General features: G+C 42.6%; 2 protein-coding genes across 2 annotated transcripts in view; both read right to left on the reverse strand.

Annotated features, from left to right (window-relative positions):
- Positions 1-217: 217 nt before the first annotated feature.
- On the reverse strand, positions 218-9,625 carry LOC130377181 (ADP-ribosyl cyclase/cyclic ADP-ribose hydrolase 1-like). Its single transcript, XM_056584204.1, has 8 exons — positions 9,199-9,625; positions 7,621-7,747; positions 4,558-4,687; positions 4,310-4,392; positions 3,479-3,552; positions 2,859-2,951; positions 2,700-2,783; positions 218-738 (listed from the first exon to the last, which is right to left on the reverse strand). The coding sequence occupies exons 1-8, from the start codon at positions 9,351-9,353 to the stop codon at positions 681-683; spliced, it is 804 nt and encodes a 267-aa protein (XP_056440179.1). The 5' UTR covers positions 9,354-9,625; the 3' UTR covers positions 218-680.
- Positions 9,626-10,611: 986 nt separating this feature from the next.
- The window catches only part of LOC130377179 (TNFAIP3-interacting protein 3-like), a 5,340-nt gene continuing 2,846 nt past the window's right edge, over positions 10,612-13,105 (reverse strand). The window contains exons 9-10 of the mRNA XM_056584201.1: positions 12,340-12,465; positions 10,612-12,138 (exon numbers count right to left, since the gene is read on the reverse strand). Of these exons, the coding sequence (XP_056440176.1) occupies positions 11,998-12,138; positions 12,340-12,465 (267 nt within the window). The 3' untranslated portion in view covers positions 10,612-11,997. The remainder of the gene's footprint in view (positions 12,139-12,339; positions 12,466-13,105) is intronic.

Consider the following 13,105-nt stretch of genomic DNA (forward strand, 5'->3'; position numbering starts at 1 on the left):
TATGTCACACTTTGATCGTGTTCATTTTGATACTTCTGCATATCTGTCGTTAATCAAGAACAGTCCATTTGCTGACTCACACAATTATGTACACGACAATTTAGCATACTTGACTTAAAATATTCTAAACTAGGCTGGGGGCTAAAATAGTAATAGCAATTCATAATTATTATAAAAATAGAAGTAAAAAGATATTAGTATAAAATAGACCAAAATAAAGGTTTGCATCCTTTTTACTGGCTTTTTTCCCCCACTAAAGTCATTCAAGTTGTTAGCATTATTTATGCAGTCATTACACAATACAATTATTTGTTCACAAGCAATAAGTTGATACCCGTTTGATAGCCCTATAAAGAAGTTTTCATATAAAATCCAACATGATTTAGAAGAAACATAAAATCGGTATTCGTGTGAACCAAAAAAACGAATGTTGAAACATTAGCTTGCATTCAGTTTGATTCGCTCCATATTGAAACAAATAATTGTGGCTAAATATTGATATTTTGACAATTTCAACCATTTGTAGCCAACAATGTTATTTCAGGCTGCTTTTGCTAGCTTACTACGTCTATTGGAACAGCAGGTGCATGGTGGTCGAGGACAACATCTGGAGATTTAGGCAGGAATCGCTCTAGAAGGACTATTGGAACACAGCCTTATAGGACTAGCAGATGAGTGGTTCACCAGCAGGGGACACAGGACTGGTCCTGGTTCTTTTTGCAGGTGAGGAGCTCAGACCTGCAAGACACGGAAAATCATCTGTTTACGAATCAGCCATTCAGAGACACTTAAATCCTAAGTGACCTACAGTGAATGGAGAAATGCCATTAAAGAGCAGATTTGGGGAGATTGGGATTCGAACTCAGAACCCAGAACACACAAACACACACAGACATATATATGTATATCCCAGAGAGAGCATTGAAGCCGAAATCACAGAACTTCTCTGTGCCGATGATCAGGTTATATTTGCCAACTCAGCAGAGCATTCTCTCCATTTACAACAACACCTTTAAACAGTAAGGAATGTGGAACCCAGTAGAAAGTTGGGCGCTGTTCGATTATTTTATTTCCATATTCTATAATTATTTCTCAAAGTTTCCACTTTCTTTACTTTGTCTGTACTATTCCTTAATATTGTTATTACCGGTTGGTTATTAAGCTGTCCTCAGTGATTTTGCTCATACATGGAGTTCTTATTGGCTGTATCTAAGCATACAGACCTAATCGGACGTAAGCCCCCGCCTTTTCCCGTAGCTGTCACTCAATGCGCAGCCCAGTAACACTACACCAGCAGACAAGTAAACGAGATGAGGAACACCGAGTCAATTGTAGAACAGTTGTCCAGTTATAAACTGCATAAAAACGGAATGAAAGTTGAAGGGAAACAAAACCGAAGTGAGAGAGAGGGAATTGATGACCAAGCACCGGGAGTTTTATGAGTCTTGGCTAGGTTTTTTTTTTTGGAGTCCTTGGAAACCCTTGAGGAATCGGGAAAAAAAAACAAATTCGGATTCCCCTTGACGAAGGGGTGGCAAGCTAGCGACGATACCTCCTTATTCCCCCCCAAAGGAGTGGATCGACATCACCTGTGCGAGGAGGATCCCACCTTCCTTTCCATTCCTGTTCACTTAGCATATCAGGTGAAAGCGCTCTGAAGCGCCACACATGACCAATTGACTTTTACTTTTTGACTTCTGACTTGACATTCCCCTTTTTTGACTAAAGTATGCTGAACTGGCCTAACCAAGGGAATTAAAGGAACACTTGCAAGGAATTTATTTTTGTTTATATTTAATTTTTTCCTTATGGACAATTTTCAGCCAATTCATGGTGTTTTAAGATAATCGTTTCTGACCTAATGTTAGGGTCTAAGTTGTGGAATTCCTGAATATTCTGAATTGCACTGAAATCTATTTTATAATTTTTCGTACAAGGTGAATACAGTTAATCTAAAAGTTAACCTGTGGCTCCAGTTAATAATTTGTGTTGTCATTTTATTCTTTCCCTCCTTACGAACCTAGTCACTAGTCCATATCTGAATACTCTACTGCCCATTAGGGTTAAACATGCAAATATCATGTGAAAAGACTGAAACAATGATATTTAATGTTGATGAAGGATTAATGGACCAAGAGAGTTTGAGGAAAAAATATAAAAAATGTCGGGAGCTTTACCTGCAAATATGCCATCACAAACTCTGAGAACATCTCATCTTGCCTCCACCAAGAATTGGTTCCAGAAATGTAATGAACTGAAACGGTCTAATGGAATAAACGCTACCGCTAGGGCTGTTGCTAGAGTGAAGTTTCTAAATAAGTGTGTGCGATCTCGCATTACAGAGTTCAAGCTGGGAAAAAGCAATACGACTCTGCAATGGTGTGCTACCTAGCAAAGGTTCGAGAGATGGAACAAGGTGGTTTTGAAGCACGTATTTGTAGGTCCGGTATGCAGACTAAAGTCAATAGCAAACTACAGAAACAGGTTATATTTGGTCAAGAAAGATTTGGACTTGGATAGAGAGGCTGTTGGACATTGATGTTCAGCAGGCCAGGAGAATGATGATGGAGAGAACACAGTTCCTGTGACTGCTGGACCACAAGTTAAAGCCGGAGTGCCCCAAGGCCACTACTGTGCATGGCGGGAAAATATGAATATGATGATGATTATGATGATGACACACATACACACACACTTACTCTGTCTTCTCCTTGCAAATATACTTGATGCCAGGTTTGAGTTCCTTCTGTAGGTTCTTTAAAGATTCATCCGTACAGTTCGCCCTTTGAAAGAATGTAAAATTGTAAAACTACTTGTATATTTAGGAAGGATTAAGAGATCTTAGTAAATAACCTTACCCAACGTTGTCCTTGGTTACCAGGACGACAGACAAACGCGCCCCCTTCATTAGGCCGGGTGTGAACTTTTGACTTCGATGGCTGCCAAAAGTATTACTACAAATTATGTGCCCCAAAAAAGAGTTAGGTTTCCTCATTGAGAATGATAGATACCTGTCTTATAACAATGTATCGTTGTATTGCAACATATATTCAGTGTTTGCGTCTACACGGTCGAGGGGATGTGGCCATAACTTTCAAACCAATAAAAAACGTTTTTTTCTAGGAGTAAAAGGGAGTTTTGTCAATTAAATCCTGAATGAGCAAATTGCGATATGCCTACTTTTTGTCCTGCCTTATATGCTAATTATTTTTAAATATGTAACAGTTCTCTGAGATAACATAGAAAAGACTTCCAGGAACTGTTTTAACAAAAAACCTGTTTAGAAAATAAAAGCCCTGCCTTGTTTCCTTCGAGCCAGGCACTAAACAAGGTCATTAATGAACATGGCTTCAAGCTATGCTGGTAATCATCCCAAACAGTGGTTGTTGTTTGGGAATGTCTGAAGCTATGCCCAGGTTATTTTAATCTACGAGCTCTTAGAAGTGTTAGACGTCGTTACGTTAACGCGGTAACTCACCTGTGAGGGTCGAAGGGGGTATCTCTGGAGCCGTTGAGCAGGACGGCAGCATCTCCGCAGGCAACCACTGCAAACTGAACCACACGACATGTCACATGCATTGTTATGACCAGGGGCGGCCACGGCAGTGGTTATCAGTCAACCAGCGCATCAGTGGATCTGAGCTTCCCTCCATCCAGGATAAGTACAACGGATGGTGTGTCAGAAAGCCTGATCGTCCAATGAGCACATTGGTACCAGTGCCAATCAGCAAGATGCAGCGGACTTGAGGAGGAGGTGGAGAGGCATGCTTTAAAAAGCATTCAGGGGTCTCCCGGTCCTCGGGCGTGGAGAGGCTGGTCTTCGTTGGTGACGTGATTCCACCCGGATGGACAGGAGTCACAGGACTGTGGATTCCTCCAAGATGTTTTTGTTATTTTGAGTAGAATACTTCGTTTGGTTTGAATAAACATACCTTTTTGGCTTAAGCAGCAGAGACGTTGTGCTGATTGGGGGGAAGGGAGACACCCTAATGAGGCCCGGGATACCACAGTGTGTACGTGTATTTCTGTCTGTGGGTCTGAGTCTGCGCATGTGTGCATGCCCGTGTGTGTGTCTGTGTCTGTGCGTTTTGCCAGACCGAGGAACCAGAACTAAATAATTTGTACTGCCATATACTGTATACGATATGCAATAAATAATCTTGAATCAGTTGAATCTTGATATTGTCTTGTAAAGAACGTTGTTAGCTGCATTCAAATGGTGCTACACAACACAAGGTAAGCTATGCTCATCTTATCCATTCCAATGTAGGCCTAAACATTGTGAGTCGACTGTCTCGTGATGACGTACCTCAGCAGACGCTCTGCTCCAGAAGGATCTGACCGGGTTGTTCACACATTGAGTCCAGCCAGGACACCCAGAGTCGAACGTTTCTGACACAAGAGAGGCAGAGAGACAGACCAGAGCATGAGAATCAGATGTTTCCAGATCATTAAACAGGAAATAAGTTGGCAGGACTAAACATAAAGGGCTTTATATATATCTACACTATATACATGTCCTACTCCAGTATTGTATATATGGTAGTGGTGTCTTACCATTGCTCCCCTGCTTCCCACACCAGGTCTTTCCATCCAGCACAGATCCCAGCATGGTGTCCTCCAGTGTCTGGTAGCAGCCCCCTGACACCTGGTGGGCCACCTCCCTGGTCCCGCTCCAAAACAACGTCTGGGACACACACCCTAGTGTTGGCTCGTTCGTTCGCGAACCGGTTCGAATAAATGAGTCTTTAGGACGAACAAACCGAACCGGTTCGTCTCTCTCGTTGGTTCGTTGGTTCGTCTCGTTCACCATTCGATTCACCGGAATTCACCGCGACTGAACGAACGAAGGAGTTTCCGGTAGCACTAACTCCACTGAGTCTGACTGACTCAGCTGAGAGCCGTGCAATGGCGTGCATTCCATGATGCGATTTACCGCTACCGGAAACCAGGCTGAATGAACAAACGATTCGCGAATGACTCCTCCCAGTTCAGTCGAGTTTCCGGTACCACTGAGTCTGACTGACTCAGCTGAGAACCGTGCAATGGCGTGCATTCCATGATGCGATTCACCGTTACCGGAAACTAGGCTGATTCGCGAACGACTCCTCCACCGAGTTTCAGGTGAATCGATTCACCGGTCGACTGAACTGGGAGGAGTCGTTCACGAATAGTATGTTCGTTCAGCCTGGTTTCCGGTAGCGGTAAATCGCATCATGGAATGCACGCCATTGCACGGTTCTCAGCTGAGTCAGACTCAGTGGAGTTAGTGCTACCGGAAACTCGACTGAACGAACGAACGAACGAACGATTAGCGAACGACTCCTCTTGGCGAACTGGCGAACTACACACGTGCATTAAATAACGGCGGGTGTAGCTCCACGTTTTCGCCAACCTTTCAGACGGCTTGGTAACTCAATGGAGGAGTGTCGAAAAATAGGTAGGCTCAGCACGTTTATTTAGGGACCGTGCCCAACTTTTTGCGGTGGAAAGCCAATATCAGCGAGCCGCACTGAACCGCACTGCTCGGCGGAAACGGCATTATAAGCAAAAAAGCCGCACTGTACCCCAACAAACAGTAGCGTACCGCTCGGTGGAAACGAGGCATACGAATGAGCGGGTTCGTTGGTTATCGTAGCCTAGACTTGTGGGTTATTGGCGCAGACAGGGTCAGGGCTCCAGCCTATTCGTGACTAGACGTTGACGAGATTGAGATCCCTTAGCTAGTCACAGCCACTCAGTTGAGAAATTTCCTCCTCTCTCCAATTGAACCCCATGTTATTCACTAGCCGCCAACACTTTCGGGGAAATGAATGGGAGTCAGTGGAGGTGTTTTTATTGATGTGCTCCCTACAAAAAACAAAGCCATTAAAGTAGTCGTTTTTAAGGGCATTCATTCATTACAGTAGTCTGGGCAATCTCAATTTTTTTTTTTTCTGAACAATGTTAAGGAGGATCTTCCTCCCTCTCCTCAATGGAATGGAAGCCTCTTTTGTTTTTCCCTTTTTCCACGTGAGGTACACAAATTAAAATCGCTGACCCGCAACCCTGTTTGAGTGTCTCCTTTGAAAAACTCAGCCGCCGATCATCGGGGTTGCCACAATATATATATATATACACACATACATACAAACCTACATAAATATATACACATGCACACACACACAAACACACACAGGCACGTGTGGAGGGAGGACTGCTGCACTTCTGCACCGCTCGATTCTATAAAAATCCTCCTCCACTGACCGCCAGTGGCAGACTAAAGTGGTCAGTGGCCCTTAGGCTACTGTTTGTGTGAGGCCCCCTTACTGATTACACAAATTAACTAGGCTACATTTAAACCAAAAAAAGCTTGCGTGTAAAAGCGTTGAGGGGAATATCACATGGCCCGCGGGCACAGAGTCAGCGCACTGGCATACACAGACCCATTGAGACAGCCTCTACTAAAACAGCAATGATATAGAAACAAGGGTTGATTCGCTTTACCTGCCGCGACCATGTATTTCTGTTGCCCAACCGACTGACCAACCGATCGAGCTAAAAAGGCATTCACAGGGCATCTGCAAGCTGGTAACAGCGTTAACATCAGCAGCAGTATGTCATATACTGTACTGAAATGTACCTGCGCGCGTGTTGTAATTATGGTAAAGCACCCGGGTGATGATCGCCCTCTTTACACAGCAACATCACAACATCCTTACCGAGACAAAAATCGAACCGTTGTGCAATACTCAAATAAAACAAAGCCATACAAATACTATAAACGCAGAAGCAGGACACAATAAAAGCAATGATGCCATCGCAGCAGAATCATAAATACATATTCTTTTGTTTTGCCCATCGTGGATCTAGTCAATGTTGAACTAGCGGCACATTTTTTAAAGTCTGCTACATTGAGTCTTATGAAGATAAATGGTAGCTGGAAAAAACTGGAGCTTTTCGCTTTTTTCAACATGTTGGCTCTATGCTGTCCAAAAGCCGTGAGGTAATTACCAAAATTTAACCACAAATCTGACCAATCAGCAGTTTGATTTATTAATATTTATCAATATTTATCAATATTTATCTACCAAAGACTTGGTAGTAACAGTCGCAGTCCCCTCTCAACGGAGGACAGATACACAACGTCAGAGCAGGAATGTTGTGTGTTTTTAAATGTGTAGGCTGTATCCAAATGTGTTGTTGTTTTTTAGTCCAAGCTAAAGTTTTTTAAAAATGGGAGCAGGTCATTGTAAGGTTGAGCAGTAATTATTCATTCATACGCTATATAAACGCTAAAATTATCAAAATGTTACTTGCAAATGTGATAATTAGTAAAGCTTATGTTCGTTTATCAGTGTAATCACTGCTTTGTAAAGAGGGTGGGGGTCATGTCAAGCATGCAGAACACAAAAAAAAAGTATATGGTACAAACTAGTTTGCATTAAAGTTATAATATAATCTCATAAAATACAATAAATTGATTAAAGTACAACTACTTGCTGACTCACTTAACATAAATAGCTTACTTATGTCAAGGAATTGGAACAAATTTGTTGAAAACACCTGTTTATGAACGACCAGCCTAGGTATAGCCTAACCATGAGTTAGAAACAGTAGTAGTGTGCTCAGGATATTTACCCAGTTGTACTTGGGCAGAGGAGGCGCGATGGACAGCAGGTGATCGTAGGCCTGCGGCGGGACCTGACAGGGGTCATGGTCCACGTACGCTTGCTCAAAGGCACTCCAGACCTTCACACAGTAGGTGCTTCAAACACAAACAGAGAGTGGTTAGAGTAAGACAGACCCTGAACATGGCCTGCAGAACAATCTATATCATCCTTAAAGTTGTAGGGATTGATGAAAGATCACACAAGTTAATTATATAATTTGATTTGAGCAATTTTTTTAATAAATACTAATATTATCAACCAAACACAAACCAGGCCGGAGATTCTTGGCCCATTATTTGCATACATGTTTTATTGAAACAGAGCTCCACTTAATGAACTTATTAAGTGAACTTAAAGGTCACTTAATAACAAGTCAACGATTAAACAAATCCTAAAAAGTAGGACCACAGATTAGGCTTCAGAGAGGAACCGCTGGCCGAATATTGGATTGGTGTCACTGCACACAGGACAAGTCCATCAGGACAAGTCAACACTATATAACCAGGCACCAAGTCAGAACCCATAGCTGTGGGATCTTGTGACCTAAATCTTTAACATGCAGAGGAACCATGCATGACATTATCACAATGTCAACAAAGAGTATAAAAACATAGAACCTATTTTTACATGTTTTTACATCTCATAAAAAGTGCTAGGTTCATTTTGATTTCTTCATTGTTCTTATTATTGTAAAAGTGCGTCAAAAATAGTGAGAAAGTGAAACTAGGAGCCAGTTAGGCTGTTCATCTGTTTGGTGACCGACCAGGACATGTGCAGGTCTGACAGCATCCAGGGCAAGGTGTGGTGTGTGAGTTAAACGGGAACATGAACTGAATGAACTTCATAGATCCCTCATCATTTATAAAGCATTTCTCCTACACACATTAGTGTGGACTTTTTCCCCGTGTGTGTGGATAAAGAAGAAGCTGAGATCCGTGGTCCAGCAGTGATTCTGCAGACCCATTCGGCTGTTATCGTTGTTGTTTTTCTTCACGATAAAGTATTTTGTCAATACTTGCTCCGGACCCCTCGATTTCTTTTACTTTCTCTTAAATTAGTCTAAGTGTTTTATATCTCGGTTAAAATCCACTATAGGAGCGACCTTGCAGAAAAAGTAAACACTACTGTTCAATACAGTACAGATGTAAAAGAAACACTGAATTACTGTGTAGAGACCTATTCTCCCCTTGTGGCTTGGATACACTGCCAAAAGAAAAGAAAATATAGTTATAATGCTGTACTAATACAGTTCATGTTACTTTGTTATGGACAAAAAGTAGTCATTTGAATTCAATCATGTCTTCTCATATGAACCTGGGCAGATAGGATATTTCTCACAGCTATTTCCTTATGTGGTGGGATCTGCATATTATTATCCAATAACTTGGACTATTATGGTCCAAATATAAGACAGGAGAGGCAGTCGGCGCTTGAGGTATTTTATATTTTTGGAATATGGCCCCCTTTGAAAAAAGTTTGGACACCCCTGCTATACACAGAACAGCCCACATAAGGGAGATTAAAAAAGATGGAATGTTGGCTCTACCTGTGTCCCTCCGCAGTCTTCCTCTCGCAGTCCTGAATGAACGTGTCCTTGAAGTTATTTTTTTTGCACAGCACCACCACCAGGAACACCACCAGGACCACCACCAGGACGGCTATGGTGCAGCCGCCCACCACCAGCACACAACGCTTAACCATCAAGCCGGCTTCTGAACTCAACCCTTCAGCTATCTGGGTCGATACAGCCCTTCAGGTTGACGCACTCTGCCCTGAACTTCTTCCTCCACCTGTTACTTTCTGCTCCTCTCTCGCTTGTGGCTCCTCTGAGTCTATTTATACGGGTGAACTCTCTGGAATAGAGCAGAAACAAGTGTATACACGGCCGCACTCCCTGTCTTCAGGTTAACGCAGGTCATTGTCCCTACACTCACTACTGACCTGCTTGGTTAAATATCGTCAGTCTGAATCGTTTCCGGTATAAATGGGTCCAAAGTCTTTTCAGCGTCTTCCAAATAGTTCACCGGTCATAGCAGCCATGCATGATCACAACAGAGATTATTGTGGTTTTGAGCTGTTATGTGCCCCAGGAACCCCCCTCCCCCCAAAAGGACGAGACTTCTAGCAATGGTGACTCTTTTGCATGGTCTTTTTCCCTGTAAAGAAATAAGGTATAGGCCTTCTTACTTCTAAAACTGAATTTGAAAATGTGCAATGTACTCTGCTCTACTCTCCACTCTCTCTCTGTTTCCCTATCTCCTTATTCGCCTCTTGTTCTGTTACATGTATGAACGTTTTACACTGTGAAACATGCCCGTCTTATTCCCGGTATGGAGCGTGCGTTTACACCGACCAAGGTACTATACCGGCTTGGTTTCGCACCCCAATCTACCCTCTCGGACCCTACACATATTGGGGGTTTCTTTTTCATGGAAATGTGATTAGACGGCTTTGCAGTTCCAGGGGCTTGAATTGGGTAGAGGTTTTACGTCTCTACGACAGAGACAACGCAGCGATATTAACATGATTTGGTGCCGGAGATGGTAAAAGCTGCAAACTCGGCACAAATGTAGGTGACTGTGGGACAATATTGTGTAAAATTAATAGCAATAAGGCGAAAGACGACGGAGATATATTGTATATATTAGATATGATATATTATATTTATTATTATATCACCAGGCAAGAGAGTCTTACTGGTGTTCACCATGAAGGTGTAAATCTGTTCCTGGTCTTGGCTGTTCTGATCCTGGCATCTTCTCTGGTTCGTACAAGTGAGAACAAGACAGATGACTACCCGCCTGTCATCGAGTCCTTGCCTGCCCGACTGCCTGCCTGACTGCCTGCCTGTTACCGGACCCCTGACTGCATGACTACCCGCCTGTCGTCGAGCCCCTGACTGTCTGACTGCCTGCCTGTTACCGGACCCCTGCCTATCTGACTACCCGCCTGCCTACCAATAATCCCGTTCCCTTTACCCCGTCTCTGCCTTCCTGTGTCCAGCACTTGGGTCCCCACGTTCTGTTCCATAACAATCAGGGGCTTAGCTTTAGGTTTACAAATCCAATATAATAATACATAAACCTTAGAATATAAATATGTATCTACAGATACTCTGTGAATACCTAATAATTTAAGTTGAGTGAAATATAGTTCAGTGTTGAGGTTGTTTCAAACATGTTTTAAGTCTTATGTTATCATAGGTTCAGGCTAACAAGCTGCATTAGTGTAATTACAGTTATATGCTTATAGCTGAATTGCAGCAATCACAGCAAGACTTGGGCGATAACACTGACCGTATGCACGGTTTGCTTACTAATGACCTTGCCAAAAATCTTTGGTTGATGTTTATTTTATTTGGAAATTTACCAAAGGACTTGTGACAGGACAGGAGGAGGCGCTCAGTAGGACTGCAATGACCTGCAAAGCCAATTTTGCACGTGCTGGCTATGTGTACATCTCAACAGCATCTACTCTATGCTTCATTGATGCCCTTAGGGTCTTTACAATATAGACAGAAAGTTTGAAAGGACAGCTGAATTATTGTCATCATTTATTTTGACTGCCCATTTTTCAATAACTATGGACGAAATTGTCTGCTAAACTACGAAATAGCAGTTAAATAGTAGGAACTTCATAAACAAATGTAGCAATTTATAAAAATATTATTTTCGCCCAATGTCCCGACGTTGGTGGAATGTCTTCTTTACGACCACACCGAAGTCTTCCTGGAAAAAGGGTTAGTCTAGCCTAAAACAGAACCAGGCCCACTTCCTCAAAGGGAACCCCCACGGAATACTGCCCTCTTGCTAGCCAGCGAACAAAGAGCTCTGATTGGCCTTATTTCACACAATATAATAATAGTATAGGTGTGTACTATTTTAACGATTTAGTCTTTTAGAAGACACGTTTATCTAAAACTGCTTACAGTAATATAGTATCTTAAGATGCATTCCATTGAAGGGCAGGTAGAGTTAAGGTATCTTGCCCAACAACGCCTAGAGGTAAACTGTGGACATTGGGCTTTGAACTCAGGAATGTACAGCAAACCCAAGTGAGTTAAGTACAACATTACACCGCCATGAAAGTTTTGAATAAAGTTCACCTTTAATAATGTGTAACTTTTGGTTCAATATATATCTAAAAAAAACACACTCAAACACACACGCCAATTGAGCGGTTAGTACAACAGTAAGACCTGAGTGAAAGTAGACCGTAAAGTGCATGCAGTATTATTTCAAAGGTAGACGTGATCGAGGTAATCCCTGGTTGATTAAGATGTCACAGTGGTTAAAGTTGAGGTCTTTAGGCCCTAATGGTGTCAGAGCGAGGCGGTCTGGGCCGGTCAGGAGGTAGACCGGGGTGTGTGGTTGTGGATCTGCTGGGGCTCAGTGTGAGGATATGTGTTGTAGTTGTTGCCTGGGGGCGCTCGGTTTGGGCAGTCACACATGGCGACAGGTGGAGCTAGGACTGGAGCCCATGTGATCTGTGAAGACGATAGAGGAAAGAACGTTGGCCATCTGATCGAGAGGATGTGTGTAAAACTAGTAGGGCCTTAGGTGTACCTTAAAAGGAACATACATTTGTTCACTTTTAATAAAAAGTAATATACATTAAAAGTATATGACTTTACAGACACCCAGCATGTTGATCAAGCTTTTATCTTGAAATATGATGCATGTGGTACCTTGGACTTCAGAGTGTGGAGCTCGCTGTGGGTCTTCCTGTACTTTTTCTCCATCTCCATGAGCTTGCCCTTGAGCCTTTCCCTGTCCTTTCTCTCCTTCAGAAAGTCTTCTTTGTAGACCTCAGCCTAAACGAAGAAGCACGGACATTACAACATTTTTCTACGGCGCTACCCCCCCCTACCCCCCCCCCCCCAGCAGACATTCACAGCATAGCAGACATTCACCTCCCTTCAGCTATCAGGACTGCAGAGTCGTTCACCGGCGTCCGCAAGAGACTCAAGACTCACTTGTTCAGAGTTCACCTGAACTCTGCACAGCCTCCCTCCTTAAACCCCAAATACCTCTCCTCCATTACTCTCCTAAATCCACCCCTCTTACGCACTTATTGTGTGTTTGTACGTCCTGGCCCTTAATGTACGCACTTTATTGTATGTTGTACATCCTGGAATTTAAAATGGTACTTAGCATCGTGTAGGATCTTATCCTAGTTATCTTTGTTGTATACAAGGAATAGCAATTGTAAGTGCTAGGCACTTGTTTTATGTGCTTAACAGTGATATATGGTTGTCGCTTTGGATAAAAGTGTTGCTTGATTCCCTAAATGTAAATGTAAATGCATTGATATCTGCCACTCAGTTGTGAGGTTATCAAAATATTAACAGCATCCTTTTTGGGGTTTGCTATGAGGCCTACATGCTTTAATCATTCTTGCTATCATGATGAAACCAACCTAAACTTTATTTTGAAATTATTGTTAACTGGCAA

Source organism: Gadus chalcogrammus, chromosome 23 (genome assembly GCF_026213295.1).
Source record: "Gadus chalcogrammus isolate NIFS_2021 chromosome 23, NIFS_Gcha_1.0, whole genome shotgun sequence".
NCBI lineage: Eukaryota > Metazoa > Chordata > Actinopteri > Gadiformes > Gadidae > Gadus > Gadus chalcogrammus.

Excerpts from the sequence above, each read along its gene's own strand:
- LOC130377181 (XM_056584204.1), bottom strand. The coding sequence starts at position 9,353 with ATGGTTAAGCGTTGTGTGCTGGTGGTGGGCGGCTGCACCATAGCCGTC. Across the intron at positions 4,393-4,557 it reads TGGGAAGCAGGGGAGCAATG|AAACGTTCGACTCTGGGTGT; the intron begins GTAAGACACCAC and ends CTCTTGTGTCAG. Across the intron at positions 3,553-4,309 it reads GGAGCAGAGCGTCTGCTGAG|TTTGCAGTGGTTGCCTGCGG; the intron begins GTACGTCATCAC and ends CGTGTGGTTCAG.